The sequence below is a fragment of the Acanthopagrus latus genome, chromosome 15, assembly GCF_904848185.1.
Source record: "Acanthopagrus latus isolate v.2019 chromosome 15, fAcaLat1.1, whole genome shotgun sequence".
NCBI classification, from domain to species: Eukaryota; Metazoa; Chordata; class Actinopteri; order Spariformes; family Sparidae; genus Acanthopagrus; species Acanthopagrus latus.
Window position 1 is genome coordinate 13,336,037 of NC_051053.1, and position 12,169 is coordinate 13,348,205.

The following is a 12,169-nucleotide window of genomic DNA, read 5'->3' on the forward strand; positions in this document are numbered from 1 at the left end:
AGCAGGCAGCGCACCTCCAACTCATCAGGAAGATAACAAAGTCAACCCCTCCGTGTTGGAAATGGCTTGTGCCATTTGCAGAGCAGAATCAGCTATCACTACAACAAGAGTTTGTTTGGCTGCACTGTGCACTGGTCTACCCATTGCTCTGCTGTGGCAGCCCCACACGTGTTTCTTGTACTGTTAAACTACCACAGTAACGATGGGTGACACCAATTAACCAGAACCCCTAAAAGTATTTCAGTATTAATCCAATAACCATAACATGAATAGCAAGAACATTCACCAACACTTAAATACTTTTTTTGCAGCGATAATGTGCTCTGATGCAATCTACGAAGAGATTTCCCACTCAAAACCAGAGCGCGAGAGCTCCCCCATCCTTAACATGCAAGCTAAACAATCCGCTTATTCTTAAACAGTCTAAGGCCTGACATTCTGCTCTTCCCCATCTCACAACGTTTTCTGAGGCTTGCCAAGGCTCTGGGCTGTATCCCAGAGCTGCTCCTAAGCCTTCCGCTGGGAGGAGAGGATGATATGCAGCGGCGAACACCGTTTTGAGGGATGAGGGTGTTGTTTTAGAGCATAAACCTCATTTGACAACAACTACACCGCAATCCTTAACATTCAAAGATATTTAGCTTATCTCAAAAAGGACATTCCGGCACGCTTTGATGCAAATAGCTATATTCTTTCTCGATAACCACAATTCTCTGCAATAAAAGAGTCAACTCGACTTAAATCCAAATGGGTCCCTGTGGCACAAACAGATCTATTGTGTTTTGCCGTGTGCATTAGCCCATAATACTGCCCTCTTCTCTGGCCAATCGCTCCATCACAACGCTTCTCAGATGGCACTGATAGGAGTTTGTTTGTGCCTCGCTATCTGATGTGCCTCAGGTCTTAATCTGTTAAAAAAAAATAGATCTCTAAACGATCTAGATCTTCCCAACTCCATGCCCTCCATCTTATCTTCCACCTCCGCCTCGTTCCTGCTTTGCCTCTTCATTCAGCATTCGGATGTTTACAGGATCTTACCTGCTTATTCAAGTGTCCCAACTCTTGAGCTTGGGTTGAGTGACTGAGGACATGAGCTCCACCTCACAAGCACTCAAGGAAGAAATGACTTCTCGGTGTTTGTCTGAGCTCTTGCGTGTTATTTGCTCCAGATTACAAGGAAGCAGAATAGCAACAACCTCATTATCCTCTCTTTCTATGTCGAGTGGCTACCCCGCAGGAAGGGGGGAAAAAAAGAGAGAGGAACGTATCTTTTTTTTCCGATTCAGTTTTCAGCTTTTGTTTTCTCCACTTTGTTAAATGTCAAAAGATCTATTTCCATTTAGATTGAACTTTTTGCCTTCACACGCGGGAGATGTGCGACTCCCGGGGTGCCCGCCAAGCTATGAGGGCTGCATGGCATTAGCAGTTTGATAGCGCAGGGTTCGACCTGGAGTCACACACTTGGCCCGTCAATATAAGGTCAGCGCACCTCCTGAGAACTGGAACGAACAGGCAGCTTGACAAAAAGTGATATTCTCTTCGAGGTGGGTCACATTCGGGAAAAAAAAAATTGGAGGTGGATGACGCAGGGAATTCATGGCTCTATGATTCAAAATTTCAGAGAGAACAGAGATGTGGTGGAGAAAAACAGAGAACAAGTTATACGTATTCTTTGGGAGTTACAGTCAGCATTATTCCATCAGAATCAAAGACAAAAAGACTGACAGCATTTATATGCATATGTGATCTCTGATTAAAGACGTCTCTCTCTGATGCATTTATATCTGCTCATGAGCCCAGACTAAAGGATTATTTCATTCATTTTTCAGCCTCCCTCGGTACACGTTCACTTTTATGAAAGCATGAAATCAACAAATGAGAAAATCAGTTCTCTTCTTTTTCTACTCTTTTTTCCACTTGTGACAGCAATACAATGAAATTGTAAAAAGGAGAAGACTTACTAAGCAATGAAGCAATGGAAATGCATGACTGCTGAGTCTTATTGATTGAGCTACAAGGATACGGCTGCCATTTTCCTCCCCGGATAAAACTACAGCACGTTACAGCCACACAGAACAGCAGACACATAAGGCAGCAACGTAAAACTGTCCTTTGCACCTCCAGTGAGGAAAACCACAGACGCTGGTTGACCCCAATTATCCTGCTTTAATCTCAGGCTGCGAGGTGAAACAAGTACAGGGAACTGCTGCTCTCTGGGTCCAGAGGGCAGCTCTCTCTGATTTGCCGGCGAGAAACCACAGTAAGTTCACTACAACAATTACTGCCAGTGCCAAGAGAATGACACGCATCAGACCGAAGGCTCCCTCTGTCAGAAGATATGATCCAAAATGGCTTTTTTGCAATCAGGCTCTCAGTCTCAGTCTTTCTGAGAAGAAATTCAAACTCTGAATTTTGATATTTGAATTGAAAAATGAATGAGGTGATAATAGAAATGCAGAAATTCGTGTCGAGTGTTTCCATAACTGAATAAACAAGCTGTTCTCTGATGAAAACGAGGTCCACAGAACGCTGTGTGGAGCTAAAAAGGTGGCAGGGTCCGCCACATGTAAACAAAGCTGAACAGTATCAGATTGTGCTGTCCTTTGAGGTCAGTTAGAGCAGAAGAGAGTTTGTGTAGGCACACAAAGTCTGCTAGTGAAGATCTCTTCTTCCCCATAAAACTGCAGTAACAGCATCTTGTAGCAAAGAGCACAACAGACTTTTCACATTTTGGATAAACAAAAATATATGACTGTATATATTAGAATAATAGAATCAGACTTGCGCGGCTCACTGTTCCACCAATTTGTAACCCTATCCTGTCACAACTGCCCATGTGGTGGTGCTAAATGTCACCACCATGGCAAAGACTGCACAGCGCAGGTATGAAGATGACGTGAGTGTTTAAGGACTTGCTGTTGAATGGTCACACTGAAGGAGCAAAGCTGTCCTTTACTCAGTTCAGGGGCGAGAAGCCATCAGGTTTACTGACAGGGATGTGTCATGAACACAGTTTATTCTCCTCTGCTTGTTTTGTGTGTGCTGAGGAGGGAACACAGGGAAAAGAAACTCAATTTATCACAGTGATCAAGGACTTTGTGAGAGTGGCTTTTGTGGCAGAATGCAGCAGTTAGTTGATGATGATGATGATGATGATGATGATGATGATGATGATGTTATTGTGTGAAATTGCTTTTTGTGTGGCCTTGAGCACTGGCACGCGCTGACAAATCAGCCACAAATGTGGATCACACACACACACACACACACACACACACACACACACACACACACACACACACACACACACACAGCTACATGAGGAAGCTTCAGTGTACCACTCTGCTGCCTCCTCTCTGACATGTCTCATTCTTTAAACTGATCCCTCCAGTTGAGATTTTTTTTTTTTTTTACCCTGTCGACCACAGTGAACTGTGCAGCATCAGGCTCTATAATCCCTTTAGGCTGACAGCAACACTGATACAGCTAGATCACTTAGCCCAAGGACAGATATTAATGACAATGTACACAGGCTGTGTAGCTACACACACCAAAATCAGAGGGAGCTGATTTTTTTTTTTTTTTTCAAAGTTTCTTTTTCAGAGGTGGAGTGAAAGCAGGACCCGGGGCTTTTCTTTTTTTCAGATCACATCAGGCAGAACATCAATAAGTGACACAATCATGATGCAAACAAGGCGCCGTACCTGGAGGCCAGACAAACAATTAATAATTAATATTTCTGTTAGTTTTGAAGGCTGAGCCTTCGGGAGGCAGCGTCAGTGCAAAGTGTGATAGACATCTACTGCTTCGTCGGGCTTCCCCTCGTTTCACTGTCGATTCCTTCTGCCTCTCAGATACAAACACAACTAGTTTATTTCTCAAGATTAGGGCTTGATTCACGGAGGAAGGGAAGACGCTGCTGGATATTCAACTTGCTTCTTTTTTTATTTATTTATTTATTTTTGCAACCTGTTAACGCAGCGCCCGGCCGCTGGCGTTCAGCGAGTGATGCGTTCACGATCCGCGGGCTCGGCACAGGGACCTGTCCGTCCAGCACCACACCGCGGCAAATGAGACCGATTACAGCTCACCTCTCTGTCTAAAACTGTGTCACCACACAGCCGTGAAGCCTGTACTCGCCTCAAAAAGCCGGACTATGTTTGACAGAGAGCAGAAAAGTCGACTTTACTTACACAAAAACTCCGAAAAGCAGAACTCGGATGCCAATCTCCAAAGCCAGTTCACGCATGTTTTTCCTGCGGTCCGGAGGCGACACGTTCATGATTCTGAGATAATCCGTCAAGTGAAAAATGATACAAACGAGGTCAGTTCTGAGGGATGCTGCTCACTTTATAATCCACCTCTAACAAAGCGAGCGCTTCCAGGCGCGGAGCTCCTCAATCACACGCGCCGTGCGCATCCATCGCGACTCGGTCACCTGAAGCAGCCTCCTCGCCTCCGCCTGTCTCCTGCAGGTCTTCCTCTCTTTCGGCTCTTTCAGGCCCCTCGAGCTATTTTTCTTTTATTGCAACTCTGTTGCTGTCAGCGGCTCCTCTATCTTCATCGAGCGAAAGTCTCCTTCATCCGCTCCCATCAATCACTTCAGCTGGGTCGGGGGCAGAAGACATGGGAAAACATCAGAGGTGCGGGCGAGCTCTGAGGGTGGAAGTGATGGGAGACTGTAAAGTAAAGAGAGAGACTCTGAGCGCCGCGGAGTGTGTGTGTGTGTGTGTGTGTGTGTGTGTGTGTGTGTGTGGAGTCTGAGTGGGTCTCTCTCTCTCTCTCTCTCTCTCTCTCTCTCTCTCTCTCTCTCTCTCTCTCATCCATTGGCTTCACTTTGGGGCAGAATTTCTCAAGCACCTCTCAGGACTTCACAGGAGGCTGCATGAATGAGTCCAGCGCTCCTGTCCAGTAATGTTTCGGGCTACTGCCAAGAAGTGAATTTCTTCAGGTCTAGTCTGAAAACAGAGATGCTCACTCGTCTTCTTTGTCAAGTCCAGGTCAAGTCTCTAGTCTCTCATGTCTGTGATGAGCATTCGAACATCTGCTGTATCCTTACGTTAGGAGGTCAAAGGCATGTACTGTTAAAATCACTCATTTAGCTATTTAGCATGGTGTCACTTTAAACACACTTACTGTGTTTCAGTTTTAAAAAAAAGAAATACACACAAAGAAAGCTTCCCATAAGAGCTCATAACTGTGTGGTGCACTGTGACGTGAACACGCAGCGACGATATGGAGCAAATATTGAGGTCTTACCTCTGAATCCAGCAGATGGCACTAATAAATCAATCTAATCCAATCTAATCAAACGAGCTAAGTTAGATTACTTTAGATGCCAGACTAAACATGTTTGCCAACAGTCTGTAAATGTAAACGTTAACCTTCACAACTGACTAACTGAACTATCCGGGTGTGTCCGGCATCCTTTATTCTGATGCTGCAGATGGTGCCTTTGGCGAGTCTTTTGTTTTGGGCCCTGCGTTAATTCTGTTATAGCCAAAGGTGTTGACAAACGGCACAGCAGCTGCGGGCATGCTCGCCACGGTGTTCTTTTGAGCTGTGCTGCTGCTGCAGTATACATCATCGTTTTAGGCTGTGAGCTTGTGAGGGAGCGAGGGAATGACCGTCAGATGCCAGATTCAAAACGAAGATGGTTCACGAGTCCCGGATCGCGAATCCAAGTCAAGTCTCTGCGTGTGGCGACTTAAGAGCGACTCGAGTCCAAGTCCCCATCACTGCTCAACAAACATCGCCTCGCAAATAATGAAGCCCTCACAGTGAATGCGACACAGGCACAGAGCCAGTCTGGTAGGTGTTCATGACCGGAACGCTGCTGCTCCTGGAAGCCATTACGCCCAACAGTCGGACTGACATGTGATATTTCATTACTGAGCCGAGAGAACGCTGGTTCAGGGGAGCCCTCCTCTCTGTTGGCTCCTCCTCACACTTTCCAATCATACCACTATGAAGAATCTAGCACCTCGGGGTCCCCGCAGTCAGACAGTGATAAAGGAGCAGAGGCAGCGGTGTACCTACGGGCCATGAAACCTGGCCAGCACTTCATAGATACACATGAATATTTGATGCCTTCTAAAACCAGCCCTCCCGCATTACCTGCCAATCCAAGATACGCCTCTGTGTGTGCATGAATGTGTGAGAGAGGGGGAGACTGTCACGAAAAGCCCCTGACCCAAAAACTTCCCAGCAGCCTTTCTAGGTCAACTGAGACTGACTCTGCATTTGTAATGTTCGTGCCGGTTAACGAAACATCCCGTTCGCTACGTACAAGTAACACGAATGAACACTATGCATGCACGCGCTCAAGTACGCAGCTGAGGTTTTGATCTGCTCCTTCCCTACAGTGGAGCTGTGGGTGATGCGCCTGAAGTCTCCGCCAGCCTCGCTAATAAGGACAAAACAAAACAATGAGAGACGTGAAATGGCGGTAGGTGAGGAGGTGAGATCTAACTTCAAAGCTCTCAGGCAGCCATCAGACTTCTCAGCTTTTAGAGAGCGCGTCCTGTTTATTATGAGCTATCAGCGTGGTTTTAGCTCGCAGCATCGCAGCGCTTGCGAGTCGGATGATTCACTCCGGTCAGGAGGGCTTTCCGGACCTTTCCCCGCATCGGCACAGGACTGGATGAACACTCAATTATAGGGCAGAACATGTTGCTCTTTGTGGATATTATCAGGCTGGCTTTGTCTTTGTTGTTTGTTGAGCTATATCAAAAAGCCATAACGGGTCCGTTTCATCTATATTCTATGATTTACCTGCGTTAATTGCAGTCAGCATGTTAATATTTCTGTTTCTTGACCCAACCCGAGTTACTTTTTCTTTTCTCTGCAGAGCTGACTGTGAGTCACATTCCCTGAGGTTGTGCTTACAACGCAGGGTTAGACATATGGCGCGCTCAAAAATAGGTCGAACTTCAATAAATCAAAGTTGAATGCATCATTACGAAGTGTTCCTAATCACCTCCGTGGGTATATGGGTGAATGTACTCTTCTCCGCTCAGGATAGTCTCTGTGACAGTGACTCACCATGCTGCGCAGGGATTGGTCCATTGCTCCCCAGGTTCTAAGCTTTATTGGGCATCGCTGCTCATTACACTTCGGTAGAGGTTTTATTGGAAAACATCCCTCATTCGTGCTTTATATACAGTTATATCAGAATGTGGGCAACAGTTTTACACGCTGATCCGCCTAAGGGGGTGTAAAGTTTGATACTGCTGTATAATGCTACTACATGGTAACATACTCCTTCGCTGAGCACTGCGTCTGCGGCTAAGCAAGATGTACGTCAGGGGAAAAAGGGATGTGTCAGAGGATGGAAGATGAAGTAGTTGTACTTGAAGGGTGGCATGAAGGGGAAAGCAACCAAGTTTTATTCTTGGGGTTTCCATAAATTATACAAAATTATTCCCTAAGAAAATTTTATTCAGGTCTTGAGTCAGAAACTGCCAACTGCGTCAGTCTATTGAACTTGTCCCGCAAGAGGAGAGAGACACATTTCACAACTCGGAATGGTTGACATCCTCAATCAACAACAATTTGGCTCTCCACAATTACAGAGTTGGTAATCCAGAGAGTTTTTGTCAGGATCTAACCTTCATGAACTTGGTGTCTTTTGTCCTTGGCAAATAATGTGTCAAAAACTGGGCATGAAATTACGTTGAAATGCAGCATAATAGTGAAGTAAAGAGTTTTAAGGCCAAGAAAATGCTCCAAGAGTCATATTTTAACCAGTATCTGGCTATCCATTTGGAAAATCTTCTTACTTCTTCTGTCCCCTTGGCCAATTTATGTAGGGATATTCTTTTACATTTGCCCCTGTTATGAACTTTTCATATTATAACTGAATATATCATGCACTTACACTGAAATAAATCAGCCGAACAACTGCACCGTTAACATTGTTTCTAATGTGACAGTTAAAACATAGCTATGTAACATCTTCTGGCCGCCTGCCATTGCAGCTCTAAATGACAACTATGGGATCATGCTAAATGCTTTACTACATTTGAGCATTTCGCAAAAAATACAAAGCTATTTATACACACAAAAGTAACCCTAACCTAACCACTGTTTTGCTTAGACCAGGTAGGCTAATGGACTGAATTAACGAGGAGTTAAAGGTAGACATATTGCTGTGTATATGCGATCACAACTTTCTTTAAAGTGCAGGAGTCACTGCTCTCAAGGAAGAGTGCTGAGCCACAAAAGCTGTCCTGAGGTCAGCTGACAGGAGTTGTGCCAGCTAATTTCAGCCCAAGTATATGATAAATACAATTTATCTTGGCATCAGGCTTCGATTTAATCACTGCCTGTGACTGGAATTTTTCTACCACCACAAGTAAAGAGAAGGGAGAGATCGATAGTCCATTTCAGTGGACTGCACTTCATCACAACAACTTGATTCCAGGTTTTCGTCCAAGGAACTGTTCATATCCAATATGGTTCAGTTGGCGCAGAATCATACGTTTTAGGAGAGTTATGCTTTAGCATCCTGGGTGACACAGTCTTGTTTTCAGTAGCATGCTGTTCTGGCTAGTCACAATGGATTGACAGCATACAACTACAATCAGAAGTATTAATATTTAACGCACAGGTGGTGTAGCTCAAAACAGCTTTTGATCTTGCAACAAATTCTCATATTACTTGGATGCAATATTTGCAAATGAGAATGAAAGCAGTGATCCATACTGATACAGTATCTTTCTATCATCCACCTTTCGTCTGACCAAAACTTTACCTTTGGGTGAATTTAAGGTAAGACACACCTTCAGTGAACCAGACTGAGTTGATATTAAATTCAAATTCAAGATTTTTCTCTGCAGCTCACACTTAAGCTATTTGATTGGCAGCGGTGCGACAAAAAACTTGTTGAGGTCTTAACATATAAGTCTTCGTGGGTCTGTCCGATTCCTGTTCATTGCATGTCTGGCTATATTTTTAGATGATATATCAAGTAGGAGTTACCGATCAGGATGGTATTTGAGCTAGTGTACCAAATTTTCTGTAAAATCTGGATATTTGATACATTTTGGTCAATGTTTCTTTGTTGTTACCCATATTTAATCATGTCTTTACAGTTATACTGTAACTACTTGCATTGCTGATGAATTGAGGAGTTTTGCAGCCTGGGGAATGAAGCTGCTCCATAGTTTAGTGGTACTGCTGTGGATCCTTCTGTATCTTTTTCCAGATGGCCACCCTGATGTGCAGTTGCTGTTCTTATACTCCAGGTAAGTGTAGACTCAGTGAAGGGCAGTCGACATGGCATCCTCTGTAGATCTGTTGGTTCTGAAAGCACACTGGTGAGGTTCCACGTGGGCAGGGATGTTAACTTTGATTTTGGGTGGGTCAAAATATCAATACGGCAATATATCATGGTCCTTCCTTGTGCGATATGTGTATTTATACACTGGTGCCAGATATCGATATTTTAAATAAAGAAATAAGGTGCTGTAGACAGATTTCACTCCAGATTTCACTCCCTAGCATTACTAATTGATGGCTCATGGTTACAGTGGGCTAATGGCAGAAAGCAATGTTAAGAAAGTTACGATGAGTGATGCCCCAGCCACATTTAATAGGACAAAATAAATTGATAAAGGCCTTTTTCTGGTGAAAGTAACGGTACGTGGGCAATACCACGAACATGCAAAGCCACATGCGATGCCACCACCCTGATCTCCTCGTAGAGAAAGCGGCTAATAAACGGCTAGTAAACTCTGTGAGTCAACCTGCAGCAGTGAATGCAAGTACTGCGGAGTTGATCACTGGGTTTATTTGCAAGGACCTCCACCCATACCGTGTGATCGAAAATTAAGGTGTTGACAAAGGCTGCATACACCGGAGCCAAGGTGTGAAATACCGAAATGAACAGCTCTTTATAATAAGACAAGTGGACAGGTGGAGGACGCACTACAGTCAACAAAGAGAGAACAGAGGTTGACTTCACGGGCCACAGAGTCCTACGTGACACTCCGTGCACTCAAGGACACAGTAAGTACTTGTGCAAATTATGACGGCATCTACATAAGTTCAGGTACACATAAGAACACTTAAAGGACATTATTTTTATGTGTCCAAATTGTATTGCAGCTCTCATTTTCAGTGAACTACATGGAATATCACAATATATATCGTATCGCAATGTATCGTGATGTAATCGTATCGTGAAGTCCTTGCCAATACAGAACCCTAGTATGTGACTCTACATATCAAATATTTTCATGTAATAGTGTTTTATGTTTGTTTATTTGGGTTACATGTATTACTATGTACTATGTCGCATTCACTGCCTCTGGATGGATACAAAAGCTGTTAAAGCTAAATATAAGCAAATGGCTCTGAAGCTGTACATTTGAATTGAAACTGTATGTTAATGTGGGATGTCTTGAAAAGAGAAAAGAGGGAATCTAGTGTGTAATCATTTTCCTTTCACTGCCCCCCATTTTTGTATACTCCCAATCTTGCTCTGGGTCTTTAAGTGTAACACAGCTTGACTAATCCGATCATCATCACACTTATCAGCACTAATGCCATCAGTGAAATTCGCAATTAATGTCAGCAATTAGTTCTGCCTTTGACAATGACACACAGTGATGAAATATTAAACTGCGACAAGAATAGGAATATTCATGTAGCTCTTTTTGTCTGTTTGGGGCCTACTGTGGTTTGATTTGATTTGTTACTCTGTCAAACTGCCATCCATTCGCCCTGTTGTAATTCAAGTCCTTGGATGCAGTCTCTATTGCAGAAAAGACGGTTTTGCATCTGGCTAGATTCATTTCTTGTCAGACCTGAAATGACGAATGCGCCAGTTTGTGATGATGGTTGTGAAAAGTGCCAATAATATGTATTCGTACACAGTTTATGTGAATTTTCACACCGTTTAGACTAACTTTATACACACCATGCATATATCCTCACATACAAAGCGTGACTGTCATCTACCCTTTCTCCCTTTTCTCTGATAATCAGATACTTGCAGCTTCACGGCTAAACCAAGAACTGCATGGAATGAGAATATTGTCGCTGATCAATTTCTCACACACCTAAAGCAAGAAATCATTATGATTTTAGAGTGGATCCCAAATTCTTTCTTTCAACAAGGTCAAGGGAATATATATTGATTCAGAGATGTTCTTGTTGGGTAAAGAAAATGTATTGATTTACCCGGGGCTGTACTTTGTTGTTGAGTGTGCAGTCTCTTATTTGTTTGTGATTCTGCACCTGTGCACCGTGACTGCATGGCCTTTTCACCCAGCCTGCCACTCTCTGTGGGACTTACTACAACTGTATACTGTCTTATCTTAAGTCTTATCAACAGTAAACACTTTCTATGAACATCAGGACACAGCATTTTGAACTTCCAGAACAATCCAAAGGATATATTGGTCAATTAAATGTAATGTCTAATCATTTTCTCCCCCACCTCCACTATCCAATGCAATACTTTTACTACTGCTACCATTTATTTGAGATCGATATCTATGTTGGTTAATTAAAGGGGCATTAGTTCTTACAGGAGTTATGGATCTCAGCTCAATCAGGGAGAACTCTCTTTTAATTCACCTCTCTCCCTGCTCCCTCCGTTCACCTGACCATGGGTGTTTTATGTACTCCCTCTCCATTTAACCAACCAGATTCTACCTTGAACACTATCAGCCAATAATGTCTCTGCTGTCAAACTCAAAACAGCTCTCCTCTCTTCTGTCAGCAGTCGTTTCTCGGTCCTCCACCCCATCCTCCTTCAGCTCTTTATATCCAGTGTCTAGGTTCTACTCACCAGGATCGACTCCCCTGCCCTCAGATATCCAGGTTCATTCTTCCTCCATCACCACCAGTTTCTTGACTCCATCGGGGGTGGGGGTTTTCTATTCAATACACGGATTCATCACCTCCCCAAATATTACTTCATCATGATGGAATCCAACCGGTATACTCTCATTCTTTTTCACATGGCAATAAATCTTCGTGTTCACTCAAAAAATACGAGACTCTCCTGGCTGAACGTACATCGTCATTGTTGCTCAGTGAGCAGAGCCTTCCCTGTATCACACTTTGTTATAAATGTTCAGTTCCTTCCTGAAATGCCTCTGACTGAGCCAGTACTATTTATTCCTTTGTCAAGTCACGGTCCACCCACACAGGTGTT

General features: G+C 43.7%; 1 protein-coding gene across 1 annotated transcript in view; it reads right to left on the reverse strand.

Moving 5' to 3' along the window:
* Positions 1 to 4,670, reverse strand: part of plpp4 (phospholipid phosphatase 4) — a 54,183-nt gene extending 49,513 nt beyond the window's left edge. The window contains exon 1 of the mRNA XM_037122719.1: positions 4,194 to 4,670. Within this exon, the coding sequence (XP_036978614.1) occupies positions 4,194 to 4,282 (89 nt within the window). The 5' untranslated portion in view covers positions 4,283 to 4,670. The remainder of the gene's footprint in view (positions 1 to 4,193) is intronic.
* Positions 4,671 to 12,169: the final 7,499 nt, after the last annotated feature.